Here is a 25,105-nt window from a genome sequence, read left to right on the forward strand (position 1 = left end):
CTGTGAAACTATAAAAGCTAGATTTGTCTCTATTCTCACTCACAATCAAATAAACCAACCCAGGATCTAAGCTACCACTTTACAGTCCTTCAGTCTGTAGTTTCTTGATCACTTTAAGGCAGAATAAACCGGCACCGCTGTCAAAATAATTGATCCTGTCCTCTGTACAAAGCCCAGTCGCCCATGCACATCCCCTTACACTACCACGAAGTCTTCATTCAGTCGCACAGTGAACTGAATTGAGAAATTGATCCACGTTCAATTAACCAAGAAGAAAAAAGTCTTCCTAGGGAGATGCATTCAGAATTGCCTTCACTGTTTTCTGATTTATCTCCCCTGTTCTCCCAAGAGAAGTGAAAATAAGGCATCACATTTTAGGACCTTTCAGCAAGACATTGGCCATGCTGCTCCAAGGAACCAGAGACAGACCTGCCTGAAACAAAATGCTTCACATTCATTATTGGAGGCGGAGGCAAAAAAACTTTGGGGTCAGTTGGACATCCATTTGGAAAACCACTTCCGTGGAAACTGCTTCAAATATCCTACTTGCAGTACACCTGGCTGAACTGACTGAGGCTATCACTTGAGTGGTCAATGTTATAGAAAGACTGATTCATACAGTATCAAATATACCTTCACAAATCAGCCCCTCTTGTGTTACGAGATGGTTTCTGAACATCTGGGCTGTTCAGAGACAAAGTACAATACAGCTGGCCCTTGATACACAGGAGTATCCAACACATTCTGCTTGTGTCCCAGTAGTCCAAAATCAGTTTGAAGCTCTAAAACCAGTAAGACTACCCCAGCAACTACCACAAAGATAGGACGTAGGACGGAGCAGACCTACACAGAGCTTTTGTAATCTTAAACTATTGTGAATTCTTTAATATTGTGTCACAATGTAGTCAGCAAGAGGCCACACATTAACATCCAGTTCAGTCTGTCTTTAAAAGACTAGAGAAATAATAGCCAATGTACAAGGTCTGAGATGAAGCTTTTTAAAAAAAAAAAAAATGCTAGTGCATTTTGAAACTCAGCTGACCTGCAGCTAAATTTTCACTGTGGAATTGGGGTCAAACTGAACATTAGTTTTTGCCTAAAAATCTCCTCTCCATCATGAGGACGGAGCTCATAAATGAAGATACTGACCCTATTTCCTTGTAGCTATGTCGAAGTTTGTACAGAAGATTACTATCCATTTCTTGAATACTACCCTTTAAAAAGAACAACATTTGACCTGCCAGCTTCTTCAAGAGCCATCAGTTATGTAACAGCCATCACAGTCAACAACACAACACATATCAGTTTTATTTTTAATGGAAAATGCATATCATTGCTGAGAAAATATTACCAGTTAAAAAAAAGTCCCATGAGAGTTGCTGAAGTACAGTGGAGAAAGTTTTACCACCAAAAATTACAATTCAATTTGAACAGTAACTCACCTAAAGTCACACCTTGTAGTTTTCCTAAGTACATTTCATGTTCTCTGTAATTTGGCTGTTGCCTGTACTATACCATTGTGTTCGCACAAAGAAAAGAATATTCTCTCCTTACCTCTATGCCAGACTTTGCAGGAATCTGTCCTTGACTCTCTCTCAATTTGCGAGCATCATCAAGTTCTGCTTGAAGTTTTGAAGCTAACTCCTTCAAAGAAAATGGTAGTACTCCATTAGTTAAACCACTTTAAACATTTAGAGACCTTTATGTAAGAATTAACTATTCATTCCATTTCTTCCTGTTTTGATATATTTTTTTAAACTCTAATAACACAAAAGACTAAAGAAAACAAGTAAATGTAATTCAAACAATTCTTTACTGGAGATAAAATAAATAAAAATTGTTCAGAACAGAAGTATCTAAAGAATTGAAACACAAGTTGTCATAAAAACACCAGAAAAATTATGCTTAAACATTACCCAGTTATACTAACAAATGCTTTGTGTAGCTAAGCATACATACTACTTTATATATTGAAAGCTAAATAAGAAAGCCTGAACTAATGCTACACAACCTTTTATTTATTTTTATATATATATATATATATATATGCATACACACAATGGGTCTAGGTAAATATCTCTCAGACATTTTCGCTATACAGTTTCACATCTCTACACTGCATGTCCAACTTTGGCACTTAAGACCTTACTATGGGTATTAAAACAGACAAGAGGTAGAAAATCAGAACGGTTTACAGTCTTGTGTAAATTGGTTTTGATGCTCCTGCACTCTCATCCATCTGTTTATTAAATAAATACAAGCATTTTAGGCTATCTTGGTTTGCAGGTGACAACCTACCAACATGTAAGAAATACAACCACTTCTACTCTGACCACTTTGCCAGTTTCATGAATTGGACTCCAACAATCATACCTATACTTGCCACCCCAAAATTAAGTCATTTAATCAACACCCAGCAGCAAGTCAGTAACATAAATAGATTCAGAATTCATTTGTCCCGCATCGTCAACCTTGAGCTCTGTCCACCAGGACATGCTGTTACATAACCATCTGTGCTGGTGTATGTGGATGAACTTGTTACAACAAGCTGCATTTTCAATCCAATCAGAGAAAGTCCATGAAAAAATATTTAAAGAGCAACAAGGCAAAGATCAGTTGTTTTATTATCTATATTGTGGTTGTTCTGTGTTGGGTTTTTTTGTTCCTTTTTTTTAACTAGGCTAATTCAGAATGCATACGTAGAAAAACGTATATATAAAATTAACAGTCAAATTTTAATGTTGGCTTCTGCTACATGGTTTTGGTCTACACAAAACAAAATGGTAGAATAGTAAAAGAATCACACTCTCCCCACAGAACACCTGTATATTTTTATTCAAATTACTCTTATTCAGTTGCTGTCAGGTTGAAAAGAAAAAAACTCACATTTGTGCCCAAATTTTTACTTGGGCATTGCTATTGAAGCTGGGTAGCAGAAAAAAAAAGAAAAAGCTTACAAATTTTTGATGCTCCCATGGGAGTTTTTGGAAAACTTTCCCCTCCCCAGTACTTTATAGCAGCTAGTGCATAGATAGATTCAATCATTTTCCCCTGTAGGAAAATGTTTGAAACTACTGTCTTAAGTGACTAACAACAGTCCCTCACAAACCCATCATATAATTACATTCATAAACATATTTTTTCCTCACTAGTGTATTTTTTTGTATATTAGCTAGCAAAACTACAGACTAAAACATGTAGGCATCTATTTAAATTGTTAACACTCACTATATCTTAGTAGAAAATACACTACTTGAAAGCTACTTTTAATTCACTTTTGAAGTTGTTAAGATTTCAAACAACAGGATTTCTAGAAAAGGTGTATTTGTTCAGATTTTGTAAAGCTACATACACACATCTGTGTCTAAAGTCTGTGGAAAAAGAATTCATAATATAAAATAGGTTTGAAATGAAAATATTTATAAAATGAAAACTTTCTCCTGACAAAATTTAAATTATTTGATAGGGGCTTTGACAAAGACCAACACCATGTCCTCATCCAGCAGTAAATTTGTGTGCCAAACATTCTAAAACTTCCCACAAATCAAAGAATCAATGGCTCTCAGGAAATATTAATTTGACACTTGAAGTCATAGCATTTCTTATTTATTACTTCCTAGTGATGCAGATTTTGGTGTAAATATTCTGTCACAAGAAGCAAGGTAAACACATGCACAAAAATTAATCCTTTAAAAAGAATACAAAGGCCCACGTTGATAGGATTAACTTCCAAAAAATGTTATTTTATTATAACCTTCAAAAATTTTCAGGGATACTTCTTAAGAGCAGCTGCATTGTAAAACATACCTTAAAAACTAACAGACTATGACCTTGTTATAATTGAAACTTCCAGGCAGTACTTCTGAATGCAATTAATTTACAATAGCCACACTTAAAGTAATAAAAAAATTTACTTCCAGAGTTTAGAGTGTTCCAAAACAGTGAAATTCTTGATCTTTCCAGTTGCTGTCTGAAACAAGACTCCTAAAGCAACGTTAAATGTGTAGCTGTTGATCTCAGCTCCATGGGCCCAGTCTCATTCAGGGCAGCCATCTTGTGGAGCTGACCACAAAGCATTACATAGTTGTTCTCGCTGCAGAGCTGGATGCAATAGCCTATACAGTTCCTTTCAGTTTTATATTTTCGTATCATAAGTATGCTTTCACAGCAGAGCCGTGGACCACAAGTATCTACTTGTGACAAAGCTGATGAAATAAAAAAGTCTCCAGACACTGTCTACCTCGTAACACAGACTGGGAGCTTTGTAGTTTTCACCCACTCCCTGCTTAATAAAAAGACATTAAATCCTATAAAAAAGGCAGAGAACAACTGGTTTTGGATATGCTGCCTAGCCTACAGAACCTGGGGACCTGAATCCTCTGTTCTAGTCTATCAACCACTGCATTTAAAGCGGAAGTTGCAGTAAAAGCAGTATCTTCAAATCCAACCTGATCAAATTTTACAGGACTTTATTTGCTTGAATCAATCACTTTTTTTCTTTCTTAACAACTAAATCACTGTGAGTTTTAAAGAAAAACTGCAGTAAATCACGACAAATTTTCAAAGATATTACCATGTCTCCCATGAGTTCTGCTTTAACAATCCTCGCTCCCAGTCTGTTCATCTCCTCTTCACTAAGGACCCGAGGCGGCTCATCCTTTGACGTATTTCTGTAAAACACCATAGAAAAACAATGTAGTATTGACCTGTGTAATTCAGTATCATATGCCTACTGTACTGGTACATATATTCCTATTGTCAAAATAATTGATAACAACATATTATAATAATATATTTGCAGTTCAGAAGTTGCAGAGGACTCTGAAACCAAAAAGCTTGAATAAAATTTTTTATGAGGTATGTTTCCTTTTACTTTTGAGATCAATTAAAATGAAAAGCACAATCCATGAACATTTTCTCAGCATGAAAAAACAGCAAAGAGCCAGCAGCAGGTATAAGCAGACAAAAAGCAAGGAAAAGAGGAGCAGAAAGAGTAATTTAAACCCACTCTGTAATTCTCCTTTCTGGCTTTGGTCATGCTTTTACTTCTCAGCTGCAGCAAAATCACCTATTTCCCAGTTCTTCTGTATGCCAAATGGCCTTCCATCTCTTGAAAACTACTTATATGCCAATACTTGCCTTTCCTTCTGAAGACGTTATGGCTGATATGGTAGAGTTTCCATGGAAAATTAACTGGTACAGTGTTTAAAACATGACGTCTCCCTAGAGAAGCTAAAGCTAGTAATAAATAGTATCTTAATTTTACTATTAAAAGGTCAGTGTATGAGTTCTCATGATAACAAATAAGGTCTCTAAGAATTATTGCAAAGAGGCATCAAACAAGTTTGGCTCTTCTTCTCTAACCCTAGGAAAGGCTAAAACCAACTAACTCTAAAACACCTAACACAAAAGAAACATAAGAACAGAGTTATGATATTGGTTCCTGCTATTAAGAGAGAGAAAGAATTCACTCACTACAGTTAAACCCTGTAGGATTTGAAGAATGGGAGAACTTTGAAGATGATATCATCTTTAATTGCCAGATCTCTCCAGACCTGTAGAAATTACCAGTTACTTTTATCTGTTTTGAAGATGCCCAATCTGAAACCCTGAAACTCAGCAGAAATATTTACATTAACTTCCCCAGGAACAGGACCCTCCAAGATGAAGTTCTCACTTCTCCTTAACCTGTATTTTTCAAAACAAGGCAGACTGTTTCAGTAAAGGCAGTAAGAGGTGTTTATTGCTTCACGAATGCTTTTTTTAAGCAGTGCTAGTGCTTGAATCATCATCTGAACTTTTTGAGACTAGAGACATTGTTTTGATTTGCTTTTTATCTTGCCTCAAATTAAACTCTGAAGGAGTCTCATTATTAAATGTGATTTTCAGCAAACACTAGCTGGATGGACTTTTCCTCTGGAGAGATCCCTTGGACATCCAATCAGCACTTTTAATTAACCTGTGTCATAACTGTCCAAAACACTTTGATTTATAGGCTGAAGAAACTCTCTCTGTGTTTTAGAAGGGATAAAACCTAAAAGGTACCTTGTCAGCATGAGAGATGAGGAACTGAACCAGCAACACCTATTAATCCAAGCCTTCAGATCAATGAAGATTTGCTTTTTGTGACTGACACCACCAGTGAAAGAGTACATGTATTACAAGACTCGAAACTTTAGGAAGAAAAACAAAGCAGCAGCTTATGATTTGTTCCCAACAGATGACTACCCCACATATCCAAACCTGAAATGTTCCAAAAGCCAGAATTTTCTACAAAATTCTACAAAAAAGCCCCCACAATTCTCACTGAAGGAAACAGGAAGACAGATCATATGCTATCTCTAACACACAGAAGCTCAGGAGTTAAGAGTCAGCTTAACAGGACTTGGAAATAAGTAAGTCAATAAGCAGAGGCTATATGGTTTTCCAGGCCTAAGTAATCTCCATTTTACTAATAAATCAGCTCAGTAATTGTATTGGCTAAGAAATATAATTAAAATATCAAAAGAAGATGCACAATTGGGTTTAGCAGTACTAAAACAGAAAACACATGCAAAAGAAAATATCAGCTAAATAGTATCTATGTTTAGTTCTCTTCTGTGAGGAAAAGAAAAGAATTACCTTTTCTATCATAATAATTGAATTCTTTGAACTTGAATAAGCAAAGCACTTCCGTACACAATCTAGTTTCCCCAAATTTGCAGCTCTATCCAGTCACAATTAGCATTGCACTTACTCTATGTGGTAACCAAAATCTAAAAGGTACAGTTTTTGTACTTGCAATTAAAAAAGTGAATCACCATTATTTAACACTCACACACACACCAAAAAAAAAAAAAAAAAAAAAAAAAAAGACTGTAAAGGAATAGTTGCTTCTTTTAAGATAACAAAAATGAGGCAATGGTGTCACTACCTTCTACTCAACAACTACATGCTCTACTAGGTCTGGCTGGGATGGAGTTTATGTTCTTCACAGCAGCCCGTACGGTGCCATGCTTTGAACTTAACTGGCGACAGTTTTGGTAACACACCGGTGTTCTGGCTGTTACTGAACAGCACTTACACAGCCTTGAGCCTTCTCTGTTTCTTACTCTGCATCCCCAGCAAGTAGGCTGGGGCAGGCAAGAGGCTGGGAGGGGACACAGCCAGGACAGACAACTCGAACTGGCCAAAGGGCTCTTCCACGCCATGTTAACATCATGCTCAGCAATAAAAGCTGGGAAGTGCAGCCTTTCCAAAGCAGCTGCTGCTCAGAGGCTGGTTGGGCATTAGTTTGCTCATGAGAGGTGTCAAGTGACTGACTGCCTTTGCATCACTTGTCTTTGCCCCTTCCTTCACTTGTTAAACTATATTTGACACGATTTTTTCTCCTTTTTGCTGTTCTGATTCCCTCTGCAGGAGGGAGAATGAGCAAGCAGCTGTGTACACATTTAGCGCAAAGCAACACCCAGCTCCACACACCCCACACCCCCCTAAAAAGAAAAAAAAGAAAAAAGAACAAGGACCAGGGTCTTCACACAGTCTCTCTCACTCAGTTTCTGCATTTTGGACAATCACTAGTCCAAACAAGTAGTTCACTGCAGTTAAATAAAGTATACTGGATGTCAGAACTCCTATTTGCCATTCAGCTGTACAACACAGCTATTAGATCTTGCTTTCTCCTGGAAGTCACGGAGGAAACAAAACCAAGAATGAAGGTAGACTTAGTAAAGGATTATATGTCATTTAGACAGATTATTTGCTGCTAATCAGTGAAGTATTTGATTTTTCTAAAAAAGTGCATGATATTTAAAATGAAGGATAAGACTCTAATCACACATAATCGTGCCTTTTTATGTACACAAAAAAGAATCTTCTTAACAGGTTGGGGGTTTTCCAGACATGCAGTTCCAAGTGTATATTTTCATTTTCATGGAGTCTGTGCCTGAACTGCAATGCAGATGCACTCTCCCAGCTCACCACAGCATCCCTCCTTACATGAATACCTACATTTCCTTATGGAAACCAATGCACTACCCAAGGCAAGCAGAAAACAACTGTGGATTGTGCAGACCTGGTACCCGAATAGAGTCATGAACAAACCAGGACTCAAAAGCTGAGGAAGTCTAATAAGCTCCAGCTCAGACACATCATGAATCATTCTAATCAGAAGTTTACAAAGTGCATTTAAGTGGTAAATCCCAGGCACTTCAGGGCAATAACTATTTGGGCAATATCTAGAAAAATAAAGAGGATCACTAAATTCAAAAGTCTAACAATGTCTCATGCATCACAGGTTTAATGCTAGAAGATTCAGAGTAACTCAAACAACTGTAGAGATATATTTCTCATTTTCCAGCAAAATAACACCTAGGAAAATACTAAAATAAACAATAAAACAAGACATGACACTTATGAGTGGGACTTCCCATAGTGTACACAAACTATTTGTGCCAGAATCGGGAACTACTCCTGCCATGATGTATATTCAAACTCACGCTTTTTAAAAACAAATAAATAAATAGATTAGATTAAGTGAACATCATGTAAACAATTTATCTTCCTGCTATTAAAGAAAATGTAAATTTCATTGGTTCCTATCAAAGTAGAAAGTATAGCAAATAAAATCTGGAAATAATACCCAACCTATACAATATAAAGAACTGTGTAGACTAAGTTCCCTGCTTCTGGTTAGTCATGCAGTACTCATTTAATGTACGATTTTTCTTTGCAAACACACAGGGACATATCTGCAAGTACTACACACAGGAACAGTCGTAAATAAAATAAATACTTTTAAGGTATTGTCTCGTTGTTAGAATCCAACAATTAAACATCAAAATTAAATTCATAACCCTACTATAAAGATTTTCTGCAAATAACTGACATGAGTATACAAGAAACAAGGAATTACACTTGATCATATTTCATCAAATGCTGTTTCCAACTAAATCCTATCATCTTTTGGCAGGGGGGTTGGACTAGATGATCTTTCAAGGTCCCTTCCAACCCCTAACAGTCTGTGATTCTGTGATCCTTCTTACATACTCTGACCAAGAACATTTACTTGTCCAGCTTTCCCAAGAAATCAAATAACACCATCCTGACTCTAAAATACTTTTGCAGTGCCTACCTATTATTGGGAAGATCCAAAGGAACGCATTCACAGCAATAACCACACTACTACTATCACTGGAAGAACCAGCAAGCTGGTAATACTGGAGAACAGGTGGCCTCGAGTAGAGCAAAAGCTCAGTTGTCTACAACTTACTTTTCGGACCACCTCTCCTTACTACTGTCCATTGTCTTTCAGTAAGCAAGCCCGGCAAACTGAAATTCCTATCGCATGTTAGTTTGCGTTTCCCTTCCCAATCTTTCCTCTTCTCCACAGAAAATGTACTTTTCTAACCAATACCACCTACTATTTCTCATGTGTTATTACTTCAGCATATGAGTTCATCCCATAGGCGGCAAACCTATCCCTGCTGTACTAATTATTTCAGTTTTTAGTCAGCATTTTCTAATATTTCAAGTTTGTCTTTTATATATTCAACAACAGTTATTGTTTTGCAGGTTTTTTGCTTAAGAGGCCAATTTTACTGCAGTGTGAACTAACATTAGAAAGAAGCAGAAAATAACCTATCATTAGCAATTCTCAAATATGCTGACGAGAATGTTAATTACTTCCACAGTGGTCTGTTTTAGCTGTGCCTAGCTGGAAGGCTAACCTCCTCTTAACTAAAGAGATCTGATATGATCAGATCCAATACCATTATAAAGAAGACAGAGTTTCCAGTACACTTTGCTGTGAAAAATACAGCAAACAAAAGACAAGTGAAGATGTTTGTAAAATACCTAGAACACGATGTTTTATTGTCAGATAACGTTTGTTTCTTCTCAGGGATATCGCTTGGGTACTCCTGCCACGACTTCTGTTTCTCATCACTTGGAGTTCTTTCCCAACTATTGTCACCAATTTGTTCCCTAGTACCTGATGATTTTTGATCAGATATTAGTTTTTCATTGCCATCTTCTCTGCGTGTTCTGCTCCACAGTGCAGGATCCTCACCAGGTTTTTGGAAACGGCTGCTCAAAGAGCTATGAACTGGCAGTTTGGAAGAGGACTGCTGTGACTTGTAGTCTCTAGGTGCACTGTAAGAAGATAAATCATCTTCAGAGGGTTTCAGAAATTTGTGTTTCATGTTGCTTAGAGATGAACTCTTTTCCTGACTCTGTTTTTCATCAGAGTGTTTTTCTGCTTTGGAGATGTAGCCTCTCAATACCGAGTCCGTGCTACTGTGTCCACATTCTTGGTCTTCTCTTGACATATCTCTTTTGTAACCTTTGTCTTCTTGCGCCCATCCCTTGCCATACTTCTCCCTAGTATAGCCCCCAAACACGCTTCTGTTTCCATCATCTTCATCTCGTGTCTCCTTTTTTGTACGCTGTTCCTTCTTTTCTTTCTCACTTTCTGAATAGTCAGTTTTCATCCATCTTCCACTTCTATAACAGTTTTCCTTTTTGGATGCAACTTTTTCAGCTTCTTCTAATCGTGTCTGAAATACCTCCATTGACTATGAGAAAGAATAAAAAAAAAGTCATACTGCTTTCATAAGATCATGGGGGATTGTGAGGCTCCCTACAAAGTATTACAAGAAAGGCACCATTGTGTGAAAATGAGTTACTGTGCAAAGGGCAAGGCACAAGCCACGGAGTAGAAAGGACAACAGTATAAAAAAAGGAACTTATAGCCTCGTGTCTATGATGGTCTGTTGGGAAGGCTTTCTGATCCCTTCTCTTGGACTATTTCCAAATTTCATCCCATGGCTCTGGGAAAAGGGACCAGAGCCTCAGAACTGTCTCCTCCTGGCAACATAGGAGATTGGGAGCTCTCCTTGAGCTAGGGAGAAAGGCTTCCTCTTTCTTACTCATGAACTTCGCATTTATGCTCACCAGATGCTCAGCTTCTATAGAACCAATGGATATTTGCATTAAACCATTTCACAATCTAGTTAAACTCTTAAAAACACAGGAGAGTGGGTTCAAAATCTTCAGCTTGAAACAGGCTTTGAATCCCTGTCTCTGGCTTTCTGAACAAATACTCTATCCATTAGGCATGCAAAATGTGGACTGCTCTTCTTCCCTCTTTTGACTGAATTAAAAGCCACCAATTACTTGTTCGGTTTTTTCCCTCAAAACACTACATACTGAAGCAAATCACGCAGGGATCTCTTTCAATTGCTATGCTGTACTTCAGCAGCCAGAGTGCTTCATGCTGTTTGAACTCCAGCTTCTTGAGAAAGATTCTTAAAAATAGTATCCTTTACAATCACTAGCACTGAATAATTTCTATCAGTGCTGACCATGTTGGTTTCCTCACTCAGGAGTGACTACAAATCAGTTTCAGAGACAACAGTATGAAGTCATACTGTCTTATCCAAGATTTCCACAACCAAGCCAGCCTAATCAAAAAAAAACACACCAAAAACTCAAATGTAACACTACGGCCAAGACTTAATACCCCACACCTTTGACCAATGCTTTTAAAGGCAATAATATAATAAGTTGGGTGGGGCAGGCTTTAAAGAGTTAATATTGTTATGGAAGACTTTTATTAAAAATATATTTTGAAGATTTTTAAACCCCTTCAGATGCAAGCAGCTCTCTCAATCTATCTGGACTGAGCAGATCACAAGTAGCCAGAAGATTCGTATTTGGTAAAATTTGGCACAGCTCTCCAATTTATCTTGGCATTATTATCCACAACATGCATTATTATCCGCTATGTGCGGAACAAAATATGTTTTCTAGTATACACCATAATTTTGGAAGCACTCAGGTACTTTGTAACTGGGATCATCTGAACCTCCTGATGTAGAAGGTTAGTATTTTAAATTTGCTATAAGATCCCTTGTATCAAAAAATATTTAACAAAAATGGTACAAAAGGCTGGCTAGCTTTAAATCTTTCATCACTTGAGAGAAGCATCAGAGGCTGTTTTTTCCTGCTTCTCTCCTTCTGTCTTACACTACACATCAAGTATTCGTGCCTTTACATGAAAGTAACCTTTTCCAAGCATATATTATTAGTATGGAAAAAAGTATAATCAAAGATCCTTACCCCGTATCTCTCAGCTACAATTTCCTCAAAATTTCGTTTCTCTCTCTCAGCCTGCTCCTTCATCCTTTGATATGATTTTCGTAACCAACTTAATCCAGCATCTTCTACCACTGTAACTAAAGTAGAAAACAATGAGAGGTCAGAGTTTTATATCTCAGTAGCTATTCCTATTTAACCTTACTCTGTACGTGACATTAAACCTTCACTTAAACTTAATGTAAAAATTGAAGGGGTGCAAAAGAAAAATAGAAAGAATGTAATACAATTACATGGTTTTATAAGTTAATGCTGATATACCTCAGTAATACCACTGATTTAATTTCAGCTCATCCATTTCATCACAGAACACAACAAGCAGTTTCCAAGAGAGAAGTGGCATATGAGAAGTTGTGGGGTTTTTTATGAAATTAAAGAACCTCTTATTGTTTCCACTTTCTGTGTCCATTCTTTGGCATACCCCTTATGCTCCCCTCCTCAGAAAATTAATAAGTAACCCATTGCTTTCCATTTGGGAAGCTAGCAGAGGTCTTAACATTCAGGACACATACTCACTGATGCCTGTCACCTCTTACAGATCACTCATCTCTGGGACTCCTAAAAGTGGGCATAACACTAATGGTTTGCAGGACAGACTGTCCACAGTGAAAGGCACCCAAAGAGAAAAGCCAGGGACCCTACTGTTCCCTGCTGACAGAATACAAGGACCCTTCTTATCACATAATAAATGCTTCATGACATTATGAAAAACGTTTTTCTAACTGCTCTTGCTGGGAATAGGCAGGATAACCCTAGGGTAAGGAAAGAAGTGAAAAGGTTACCGAAATAATATTTTTCACAAACTGCATCTGTAATGTACTTCATTTTAATGTGACTCAGACTTCTGTGGTTGAATATTTTAAAACCATAATTTGTGTAATGGAATGAAAGGAACCAAATGAGATGACAATAATTTATCTTGTCTTGGTTAAATCATGCTCTCCTTTAATTAGTTCAAAATGGAGGATTTCTGTAAAGATACTGAAGGTCAAACTACTCAGGATCAAAAAACAGTGAAAAGAAATTCTGCAAAACAACATACTATGATATTAACCCAATATTCACTACTGAATTTTCATCCAATTTTTACTTTATAACATGTTATTTATTCATAATATCCCTTTACATCAACATTAGTAGTAACTTGTTATCAACACAGAGACCAGAGACTGGAGACGGAAAGTTAAGATTATTCCTAAAAGTTGCTGGTTTACCTTTCTTAACTGAACCTGCTTCGTCCTTCTCTGGTGGCAAACCTGTACCACCATCTTTCCAATAGGGATTGAGTTCTCTCTCTGACAGCATGGCCTAAAATAGAAATAATTTTAATGCATGCATAGCATTTGGGTTATATTTTCTAGAATATCTGGTAAATTTTGAGATACTTGTGTGGGAATAGAACAGCTTGCTCGTAACTTGTGCTATCTAAAGACAGGTAGAAATAAACATAATGCTCCATCCTGACTCAAAGCTCTCAAACGCGTGCTTAGTTGGCACCCTTGTTACACTGAAGCAGTTTGTTTGACTGCATTGCCAGTGCAGCAGTAACGTGCACTTGCGTCTGAAGCACGGCGGTTATGGGGGCTCTGAGTTTTACCTCAAGCTACTGCTTTTCACCTTCAAACTAGATCACTTATTGTGATTCGGTCAACTGACTTCTCTGGAAGCAGGCAAGGAAGTCCACAGGAGAAAAAGGTTCATTAGGCATTGCAGCACTGACTAAATTTTGAATTTGTCTATATTATATCGTCAACTCATCACCACCACTGGCGTGCTGTATGCATCTGTTGTACATATTGTTTTGGGTATCAAAGAAAGGAGAGACTTCCTGGTGTAGAAAACACAAAAGTATAAACCTGCACAGAGAGCAAGTGGTTGGGTGGGAGAGTCTATAAAAATCATGCTCTTCTAGGATCAAGAATATCAAGACATAATGATGGGATCAAAAATCAAGACACAAATTGTCATTAAGCATATAATACATGCTGACATTCTGGTGATTTAAGATCTCCACATTAAATGGTCCTTCAACAGTTCAGAAAAAATGTTCAGCAAAAAATTATGTAGGGAAAAAACAAGAAGATTAATCCTTTCTCAAAAGACAATAACTAAAGCGCCGCATACTACGCAAGAACAGCACTCCAGGTCAGTCTGGTTCCTAGCCACAACACAACGAACTGGAAAACCTAACAGCAACGAATGGCCTACTGCGAGACATGAAGACAAGCAAATATTAGATAGCGATCAGCAACCGTTTTCAGATCAGACTGCAATGCATTTAAGGAGCTGAATGAACGAATGAAGCAGCCAGTAACTATATGAAAACTGACCAATTTAACTAAAATCACTATCACACAATGCACCAGGCAGTAGTTTAAAAACTATACAAAGACTTACATATTTGAACCAATTCATTGGTTCATTCATCACACAAAATTTAATAAGATGTAGGGAAAAGTTGATATATTAATTCCTCCTACCTGCTCAAGTTCTTGAGCTTTCTGTCGTTCCAGTAATTTTTCTTTGTGTCTTTCACCTCTGACAGCTGCTACTGACGTGGTTTTCAATGACATGAAGTCTAAATTCATCCATTCTTCTCTCTTTAAAATAAACACAAAGAATCAGTGTTCATACTTCCAACAAAAACATGGCTTAGGGACTAATTAAACCAGTTCGACTACTGACAAGTGCTACAATAATCAGTATAGGTTTTACAAACACATATGAAACACTCTAATGGAAAGCAAATACGATTTTAAGGACCCCAAACTTTCAATTTTTTTAATGCTCACTTAGACAAATTTTATAAATTACTTTCTGCAATTTGAAATCATCTTCACGATGTATTTAAGACACTAGTAAACATGCAAACCATACAGACTGCTTATTATTTGCTTAAACGAACACTGTACATCTAGACCAATTCCTTTGCACCTTGCTAATTCTGACTTCATGACTTCTTGCATCTCTTCTAGTGTATACAAAATCTGCAATCAATAACTGAGCACAGTTCATACCTTGGATATCTAGGCACCAACCACACCCTCAAATTAAATTACACATCTAAATTCTGTGAACTGTACCCACAATGACAGGTAGAAAACTGCATTTATAAAACCTAAGCCGGTCCAAGGACATTTTAAAAATGAAGACTACTCTAAAGAAAAGCAGCATATAGAAAGCCTAGATATACCTAATGCCTTCATACACACAACACCTGAAGCCTCAAAAGAAAGAAGTGACATACACATTATAAACAACTACTCTACAAAAACAAGTATTTGGAACACTTCTGTGGATAGTATAGCAACCAAAATGACAAGATTACACCTATTTTGAAACATGTCCTTGCAGAAGAGTCTTTGTACCTTCAGCAGGTTCACGTCTTAAGTTGTCAATCCAAATAGATGCTGTATGTCACACTTTCACTGTTATTTAAAAATTACATTAGGTAACACACCAGATATTTCCAAAGGTGAAACACAACATTCCACTTCTCAGCTGTCCTCTAAGAGAAGCAACTGAAATATAATCTATCAAGTGACTCAATAGTATCTATGCCCACATTAGGAAGCAACGTGGATCAACAGAAATGGATGTGCATGGGACCACTGGAGGTCACCTGGTCCAACCCCTGCTCGAGCAGGGGCACATAGAGCCAGTTGTCAAGGACCACGTCCAGACAATTTGCAAATATATCCAAGGATGGAGATGCCATAACATCTCTGGGTAACCTGTGCCGGTGCCTGGTCATCCTCACAGGAAAACACTACTGTTTCCTGACGTTCAGACAGAAACTCCTGTGTTTCAGTCTGTGCCCATTGCCTCTGGTCCTGTCACCGGGCACCACTGAAAACAGCCTGGCTCTGTCTTCTACAGTCTTCAGATCCACAGTTTGGGGATTTTTTTGTTCTTGTTTCTGTCTGTTTTTTTTTTTTTTTCTTCTTTTTTTACGTAATCATTCTGGACTAGTCCGAGGCTGGTCCCACAGAGCACCTTAGGTGCACTTTGAGAACATACCTTCTAATTTAGTTTGATCCAACAGGAAATGGATTTACATGCTCCAAGACTTCTTGATAATGTGGGCCAAAATACAAAAAGTAGAGATGACCATGAAATTCCTTTCAAAAACACACTCTTCGTCCAAAACCAGACATGCCCAGGGCACACATTATACAACAAGTGCTTTGAAAAAACTGTTATTGCAGTATAAATTATCATGACATACACAAGGATTTACATTTCATTGTTTGTAAAATAGGTTTTGTTTAACACATTGCAAAAGACTTGTCAAGAAACCTAAGCACGTTTCACATTCTGTCATGCTGAATTTATTTCTGCAGTACTTATCAGACTGCTCACCTGCAGGGAGGGTTCTTTCACAGCATCTGATTGCTTGTTGACCTTCCAGGCCTTTTCTGTGTCATCTGACTGTGACACATTTGACTCAACCCATTCAACTGAAGAATCCTAAAAATAGAGTTTAATGTGAAGAATAATAATAACACCTTAACATATTATTACATGTTGATAAAATGCAATACTTACCAAGTATATTGACAATCAAAATTGATCCTGATTAGCATTACTAATATAATACTGTATATTATTTTAAAATACTGATAATAAAAATAGATTATTTATATTCCCACAGGAAATTGTTTCTTCATGATCAAAACATTCCACCATGCTTCATAAGCACATCACAGTATGTAACACTAGTTCATACTCACAGTTTATTAGCATTAAGACAGCTAAAGTTTAAACTGTCAAAATAAAACCAAAACCAATCCAAACTGGGTTTATGGCATTAAATAACAAAATTTAAAAATTCTAAATTCATTACTAAGTATGTTTTACATTAAAAATAGTAAAATCAGTAACACAGTACAATATAAAGCACTGTGCATTCTATCTCCTCCTATTTTCATTCCCAATTTCCTGCACTTGAGATTTTACACTTGAAGCAAATAGGACTCCATTGAACAGTCTCTTTCTATTTACATAACACTGTCATAGGAATAACAGACTTTGGATTGAAGGTATCAGCCAGGACTGTGTCGTATCCTAGGACTCATTGATGTGATCTGAGGGGTTTTGATTACTCCCATTGGAAATAGAGGACATTTGCACCTTAGGTTAGTTCCCACACTGAAAAGCATAGTTCGCCTCTGACATCAGTCCCTGGACAATAAATCTCTTCATACTGCATGTTCCTTCACTCAATAAAAGAGACTCTCTGAAAATAAAAAAAAACCCATAGTGCTACCTGACTTGCACCAAAATGCTGGGAGGATGTTCTACACAATGTGGCCAGAAAGCAGAATCCAGATTTCTAATGCAGTCTCTACTGTTTTGCCAGAGTGCCCCTCAATGTGAAGGCATCTGTTTACAGATTCAAATGCGTAAGTTTGAGCCTTCCTTCAGACCCACGTACATCTCCCATGTTGTTGGGAGTTTCCACGGTTGAATATCCATGGAAAAAGGCAGCAGTAACCCACACTTAAAATCAAAGTCAAGTATTTGCAATTTTAGACACGTTATTCTACCATATACCACTGGCTACAGGGAACCTCTAAATCTTTGCACTTTATCCTAGAATGAGGACTTTTTTCAATTTCTCTCTGCTGAAAAACTATAAATCCCTTAGTTCCTAATGAGCGAATCCAATATTATAAAATTCACAAGCACTCACGTAACATCTTTTAAATTGATTAAATACTCAGTACATTAAAGAGACAAACTTTGCTACAGTTTTTCCCGAACAGAAAATGGCAAGAATGAGTCTTAATTTTTCTAACCGTCTGTACCCACAGAGACTAAAATGGTTCAGGTTTTAAAAATGTCACTTGAAGCACTTTAAAGTTTCTTACTTACTGAAGAACTATCAAGTAAGTCATCCTTCTTTTCAGATTTTTGTTTCTTATTTTTCTTCTTTTCTTTCTTAGCTTTTTTTGAATGCTTATCCTTTTTCTTTTTCTTCTGCACAGAATGTTCCTACAAGTAAATGTTTGTAAATGAGATGCAGTAAACCAAATCACCCACATACAAGAAGAACAATCACAACCTACTTACCAAACCACACTGAAAAATGTAAAACGCACACAGTTGGACACAGCTACAAATTACTTCTACTACACTCTCTCTCTTCTGTTGGGGGGTTGGGCGGGGAGGGCATGCCTCACATCCATAATCAACTTTTCTTCCCTCTCTCAGTATCTTTTTTCACTGTAACTAAGGCACTATAACTATACATACAATATCTTCTACACTACAATTATTTCGGTCAAATCTCTTTTCCAGGAATCACTGCATCATCAATAAACGTGTCATTCGTTGAAATATCTGCACAGATTTCTACACTAAAGGGATGTGATATTCAGAGGTTCCATTAAGGCTTCTCCTGTGAATGACCACAAACGGAACCGCTACAAAGCCTCAGATCCTCCAGATTTCTTTCCATGGGACTATTCTTGTCCCGCAGCACTTGCTCATCTGCATTCGGTAGAAATTAAAACTGGAATTGAATGATGGAAATTTTTCCTCTTTGTGAGTAAAATATTTTTTCCACTTAAAAAAAGCTAGTATCGAAGCATAAAGAATTCAGAAATCAGGATGTTTTTAAAGATCATCTTAAAGCCCTCAAATCTTTCTGCTGATACAAACATACTGTAAAGCTAACAATTCAATTCAATGATTTACAGTTCTGTCACCTTTTCCAGTTGTTCCACACGTTCATTCACATCAGCAAGCATCCATGTATCTTCACCTCGCAGATGCCTTAGCAGCTTGTGTCTCTGCTCCTTTTCATAACTAATTTTGGCCTAAGACAAACAGAGAAGAAAAATAATGAGGCAGAGTTCAGCAGCGGTTACTTACAGACACACCTTTTTAAGTCACACCGACACCATACACAATGCGGAGATCTGTGCTTGAGAACTTTTCCTTTTAGAGGACTACAATAAAAATACTTTTGGATTACATGTTAAAGGGCTAATCCAGCTAAAACACATTATGCACCCTCCCTCCTCAAGCTACAGCTTTGCAGCTCCTCTAGCACTGATTTCATCCCAAACCAGAACACCACCAAGACATTCAACTTCTGTTCTTCATTCTGAGAAGTACTCTGTCCTTACAACCTTCACAAACAGCATACATGACATGATACACTGGACTTCCAATTTTCTATTTCACAAAACTCTCTGGGCAATTACCCCATTGCAAAGCCAGAGCAGTGTTAATTTGAGAAGCTAGCAAGCCTATCTTTGTGCACATTCAAGACGGAAAATAGCTCAGCCAGGTGCCAAACTTGGAACCGCAGAAGTCCATGCTCTCAAGGAGTATATAAGGATTAGCATTTTGGGCTGCAGAATGTTCTTCCCTTTCTGGTTATGGAGATAAAACCACAAATACTTTTACCACTACTTCTGAAAAAGTAATAATCACTGTAAGACAGTTTCAATTCCTAAAAAAGATTTTTATAAACCACATCAATAAAATAATGACTTTTTCAGCTTTTGAAGTTCCCTCTATTATTTTCAGCAGAAACATGACTTTCACAAACAAGTAGACTTAAATATAACTTGCCATTAGAAAACTCTTTATCCCACAGTGCAGTATATCACCATACCTGATGAAACAGGAGGAAAGCTATTTTATATTATTACAACCCTAATTTTGTGTGAGATAAGTCTTGCAAGTTTGAGCTTGTTTTCGGTTTTTTGTTTGTTCGTGGTTTGCTTCTTTTTGATAATTAAAGTCAAAGCAAAAACTAAAGGTGGAGTTTGGTTTTCATCCCGAAAAAACAAGTTTTACCAGAAGGTGTTTTCAATCATAAGTCAAGAGGTCGCATACAAGTTCAAAAAGACCAATATTTTAAAAAAATAAAAATAAAGAAGTCTGCTATCCAGACTTCTTAATTTTAAAAGAAGAGACTTTGCAAAACAAACAACAAAAAATAGTTTAAGTCAGCTTGAATAAAGAGGCCAACACTGGGACTTCCATCTCTAGAATGAAGCTGACCACCTACAAGGGTCAATGCTACATCTGAAAATTCAAATAGCAGGGATAAAGAAAGAAAATTTGAATTAAGAGCACATTGAGACATTTATTCCAATATCAAAACAGGTTTCCATTTTATAAATAAACAAAACAACAAAAGAATAAGCAGGAGTATAATTCAGTGAGAGTGCAATAGCTGTTAAGTATAACAAAAGGTCACCAAAATCACCCAGGACTCTAAAAAATGCAGGTGTTTCCTGCTACCTTTCCGTGGTCCAGAGATGGCTAACCCTGGCCACCCCAAGACAGCTGGGACAACAGCCTCAAAAGTTCATGCAGAAATCACTGACTGATGTTGTCCGTTCTAGTCCATACGGATGACAACAGCCCTTCTGTCTTAAAACCATATTCATCTGACTAAAATAAAGTAACTACACATGCCACACTCGTGGACATGTGAAGGGCAATAACCTCAACTATGCAACTCACAAAACATCTGCAAGCCACACATACACAAAACTTAAGCTTCTAAGTGGACAGAGATGAAAGTGCATAGATAAAGGGAACTTGAATATAGTTCTACATGGGAAAAACACAACAAAAGCGGACTCCAAACTTGTTTGCTTCACAAGTAAACATAAAACATGTTGCCAAGATCTATACTGGGAAAAGGACAGGCTTTCTGCATACTCCATTTCACTTCTGGTTAAGAAAGACCTGCAGCTGGAGTCAACAGTTCCCTTCCACCCCTTTAGCAGCTCTTCGGCATGTAAATCTATAAATACCTCAAATAAAGGCCAATCAAGATCAGCTTGTCAACATGGCTTCATTTCATACACTCTTTGCCTGCCTAGGAATATTTAGCCTCTTACCCTTCTCTACAATAACAAGTATATTTTAAATAAAATTACTATTTCCTTCACGTTACCAAAGTTACAAATATACATTGCATAAAATGAAGTTAACATTATAAATAAGGTACAAAAGGAGCTTTTATACTTTTCATTAATCTAAGAATAAACAGAAAAAAATACAGGCAAGTATTTAGGTAATTGAGACATGATCCTAATAAAACAGGTGGATCATCATTTTGGCTGAAGCACACAAATACATATTCAGAACACAGAATGACTAGAAAACATCATCAAGGTGCAGACTGTTGTCTCCTGAATACTAAGTGAAACAGGATTGGGCAAGATTAATCTGTAGTGGCAATACCACTAGACTGTTAAAAAGAGAGAGAGACACACACACAAAAACATCAGGTGAAAGTTTGTTTCTTCTCAAAGACACAAAATATAGAAGATTCTTAACAATGTTTGTGTGCAAACTAAAACAAGAGAAAGCTGTCTAGAGATTTTTAAAAGATGAAAGAAGCTGTATTTTCACCTAAATTATCATTTTAACACAAGACTAGAAAGTTGGCAGCGATACCCTCTGATCCTTTCTATCTCTAAAAACTATCTAGCTCCCTCTACCATCAAATTACAATATTAATTTTTATTGTCAGTGAATGCTTTCCCCTCACACACACAATTATTTCAACTAGGGGATAGGAGGAAAATGTGTCTATGGTTTTATCTTCAAACCTTACTTCTCTAGTCTACTTGTCTTTTATAATGACACAGGGCTTACTAGCATCTCACAAAATGCAGATGAGGAAGAAAAACTAGTTAAGTCCCCTGTCAGACTTATCATGTTATGCTATAAAGGGCAACTCTAATAGTTTCAAATCTCTCAACCCACAGGAGTTCAAGCATTTAATTCACATTAAAGTTCATTAATGCTTTATGACGCCATAAAAATATCCAACAATTTACCCTTTGTCCTTTACAAATGAGTACTTAACATTAGGTACATTTTAGGTCCCCACTGCAATATTTTTAAGTTTTTTCTCCATAAATATAGGATGCTCTACTTCTGAAACACCTCTATTTCAAAGTAATGCATTCATTAATTATACAAATGACTGTGCATGCTACACACAAAGACACACGACCATTACAAGCAACAACCTGTCAAGAAGGGCAAGCATTGTGCTACATTACGCACTTCTGCGACACCCTAATAAAGCTGCTCGTAGTCTCCTTTGCAGCAAGCACAAGGTGAAGTACAATGCTGGCAAAGCACTCTGAAAGGTCTGGTGGTAACGTGCTATAAAAACAATAATTACTCTACAGCACTGTGTCGGCAGCATTTGCCAAGGTGAACAGAGCCAAACTTTGTAGTCTTTACCATAAGCAGGCCAAAGGGTCTGGGATTTCACAGTCCCATCTGAATGAGAAAGGAAATCAAGTTCAGGGAAAGTGCTTTCTGGTTTTCATTAGGCAGGTCATTAAGGCCAGCCTGCATGGTTGCTGACAACAGTGTCTGCTAAATGAAGAATAAAACTTGCTCAGAACAGCCTGCAATAGACTGCAGAGGCAAACACCAAAAGCTGTAAAAATTATACTGTGCCACTCCAGGAAGAAGCAGAAAAGATCAAAGACACCGCCAACAGCCAAGGTCTAGGTCGCACAACAAATGGAGGTTGTTACTCCACAGTCCCCCAAAGATGTCCAGAAGGGATGTTGCCTAGGGAGGAAGGCTAAAACACTCCCTCCCCAGCTCACAGAAACCCTGACCAAGACTCTTCCCTGACCCAAACTCTGTTTACCATTTCAGCTCTCACCAAGGCCAGAGAAAATTTTCAGTACCACTACAGAGAACCTGCAATTTCCCATCTTTAACTGTGGTCAACCTCTAGTTCTCAGACAATAATCACCACCATTCAATAGTTAGCTTCTCCACCCAAAAGAAGAAAAATTCATTTTCTCCAAGAAGCAATCAGGAGAAACTCTACAGCACAACCCAGATCAATACAGCATGACAAAAACATCCAACACAGCAACAGCTAAGCTGCTCTAATGGGTACCTGCCACTGAAGGGCAGGGCCCCATTCCGATATCTCTCCTCTCCGCACTCCCCCTCATGTGTTCCCACCACCATTCCTGCCCTGGCACTCCAGCCTCAGGCAAAGCCACTTCAGGGACCACCCTGACACAAAATGAATCCCACCAACAGCAGAGTGCAGCTTCCCGCAGATCAAGCTTCTAAGCTGCCCTTCTTGCAAAGTCATCCAGACTACCAGTTTAAGCACGAGGAACAAGGTAAATAATGTGCGCTTTGGGTAGGAAGAAGTGTGGAAAAACCTCCTTTCTGCAACAGCTTTCTGTTAGACAAGTTCAAAAGATCTAACACCTAGCCCAGTCCCTCAGACATCAACATAAGGCACCCAAAATCTAAACAATGAGCTTCTCTTTCTGATTTCAGGACCACCTCCAGTCCTATCGTACACACCATTCCACTCATTTACCAGTTCCGATATTCAGCTATCAGACAGGTTGCTGTGCTACTACCTGCCCAGCTCCCATTCCCCCCAAAGCTCAGGGCCAGAGAGCCCTCGTTACATGAGTGCTTACCTTTAGGGAACCTGAACATACCCTTCCTTGCAGTTCTGATGCTATTATACCAATTCTCTATCTGAATAACACACTTATTTTTGTGAATGCTTAGACTATTTTTCTACCCTCAATATTCTGATTATTGTTACATCCATAAAGCTTTCCGAAGGAGGACAGCAGTGGAAACATAAGAAAGGGCTTAGCTTCCACCCCAAACTGCCAAATCACAGGGGTGCCGCCTGTACCTCTGGTTCCTCCAGACACAGCCATGCCAGCTGGAAATGTCACTGCTCTTTGTCATTCTCCCCTGCCAAAAGGCACAGAAGACAGGTCACTGAAATGACCATCACTTAAATCATTTAAGCTTCTCGTGATCAATAATCATCACAGAATGGTTAGACATGCAATTTAAAGAGCAGACTGTAGGAGATGTCAACGTTCAGTCGGAAACATCTAGGAGGCAGCAGCTGTTTCTGCTGGTACGGCTGCAGACTCAACAGATGAACAGATGCACTACAGTAGCTACTACTGCTAGGAAACTGTATGCAGATACCTCATGTTAATGTAGGACCTCTCCACTCCTGTGGCAGAGCAAGCTCTAGAGGAAGGACTTACAGAATATAACAACGAAGACATCCATGTTCATCACTTACCTTCTAAAATGACCTGTCTGTTAAATCAAAGATGTTGCTTGCAAAAATGCATATCAAGGTGCTTTGTCAAAAGTCTGAAAACCTGTTGTGAAAGTATTCCTTTCCCAGTGCTGTTACTCTCCTAATATCACACAAAGATTTAAGTGAGTATAGTAATAATGACAGGCTTACTTCCTCCAACAGAATGAGTCAGGGATGTAACACTTCATAAAGGATTCAAAAAGGGAAAGAACAAAAAGGAGGTGCTCAGTATTACAGCACAGAAGCAACTTCCAACAAATAACAGCTCTATAACCCCTAACAGTGATATGTTTTGCTATTAATTTCTGTCTAAGGAGAAATTTCTGTAATTTTCCACTGAAAACTGAAGTGTAAAATACTGCCAAAGCATTCCATCACCTCAGCAAATACTAATCATTGCACCAACCCAATGGTTAGGCTTTTATGAGGAAATACCTGATCGTACTTCACCAGGGAAACCTGCTGATTCCACAGCTTGCTTTGAGCTCAGATACAGTGAACTCAGTGATATTGTTACACATTGGGCTTTTTTTAAATTTTAGGTTGTATTTTCAAAGAAAATAAATCCACAAATGTCAAACAAAATTAAAGGTAGAGGTCTAAGTCAAAAGCATCAAACAAGATGTTTTCAAAAGTAATTGCTTGCACATTTCAAATCAATTTTTTCAGAAACCTCAAATAGTAAAACTAAACACTTATTTCTCATTTCTGCAATGCACCCGTTTCGAGGTATCAGTTTATTTACATTATTTCAAGAATATATCTTATTTGATTGAAATACTGAGTGAGGTCTTATTTACCCATGCTCAACTTTTTTTTTTTTTAACAGTATGTACTGCTATCAAAAGTAAC

The 25,105-nt window shown here is 37.6% G+C and overlaps 1 protein-coding gene across 2 annotated transcripts in view; it reads right to left on the reverse strand.

The window, feature by feature from the left end:
* Window positions 1–18,925, reverse strand: part of CWF19L2 (CWF19 like cell cycle control factor 2) — a 66,785-nt gene extending 47,860 nt beyond the window's left edge. The window contains exons 1-9 of one of the 2 annotated variants that reach the window (XM_086481778.1): window positions 18,849–18,925; window positions 18,013–18,117; window positions 16,498–16,605; window positions 14,616–14,735; window positions 13,350–13,443; window positions 12,100–12,215; window positions 9,835–10,553; window positions 4,574–4,670; window positions 1,555–1,644 (exon numbers count right to left, since the gene is read on the reverse strand). In XM_086481778.1, the coding sequence (XP_086337904.1) occupies window positions 1,555–1,644; window positions 4,574–4,670; window positions 9,835–10,553; window positions 12,100–12,215; window positions 13,350–13,443; window positions 14,616–14,735; window positions 16,498–16,605; window positions 18,013–18,117; window positions 18,849–18,890 (1,491 nt within the window). In that variant the 5' untranslated portion in view covers window positions 18,891–18,925. Of the gene's footprint in view, window positions 1–1,554; window positions 1,645–4,573; window positions 4,671–9,834; window positions 10,554–12,099; window positions 12,216–13,349; window positions 13,444–14,615; window positions 14,736–16,497; window positions 16,606–18,012; window positions 18,133–18,848 lie in introns of both variants that reach the window. The other variant, XM_009957284.2, reaches the window with a different exon arrangement.
* Window positions 18,926–25,105: the final 6,180 nt, after the last annotated feature.

This window comes from Leptosomus discolor, chromosome 1 (genome assembly GCF_034619465.1).
Source record: "Leptosomus discolor isolate bLepDis1 chromosome 1, bLepDis1.hap2, whole genome shotgun sequence".
NCBI classification, from domain to species: domain Eukaryota; kingdom Metazoa; phylum Chordata; class Aves; order Leptosomiformes; family Leptosomidae; genus Leptosomus; species Leptosomus discolor.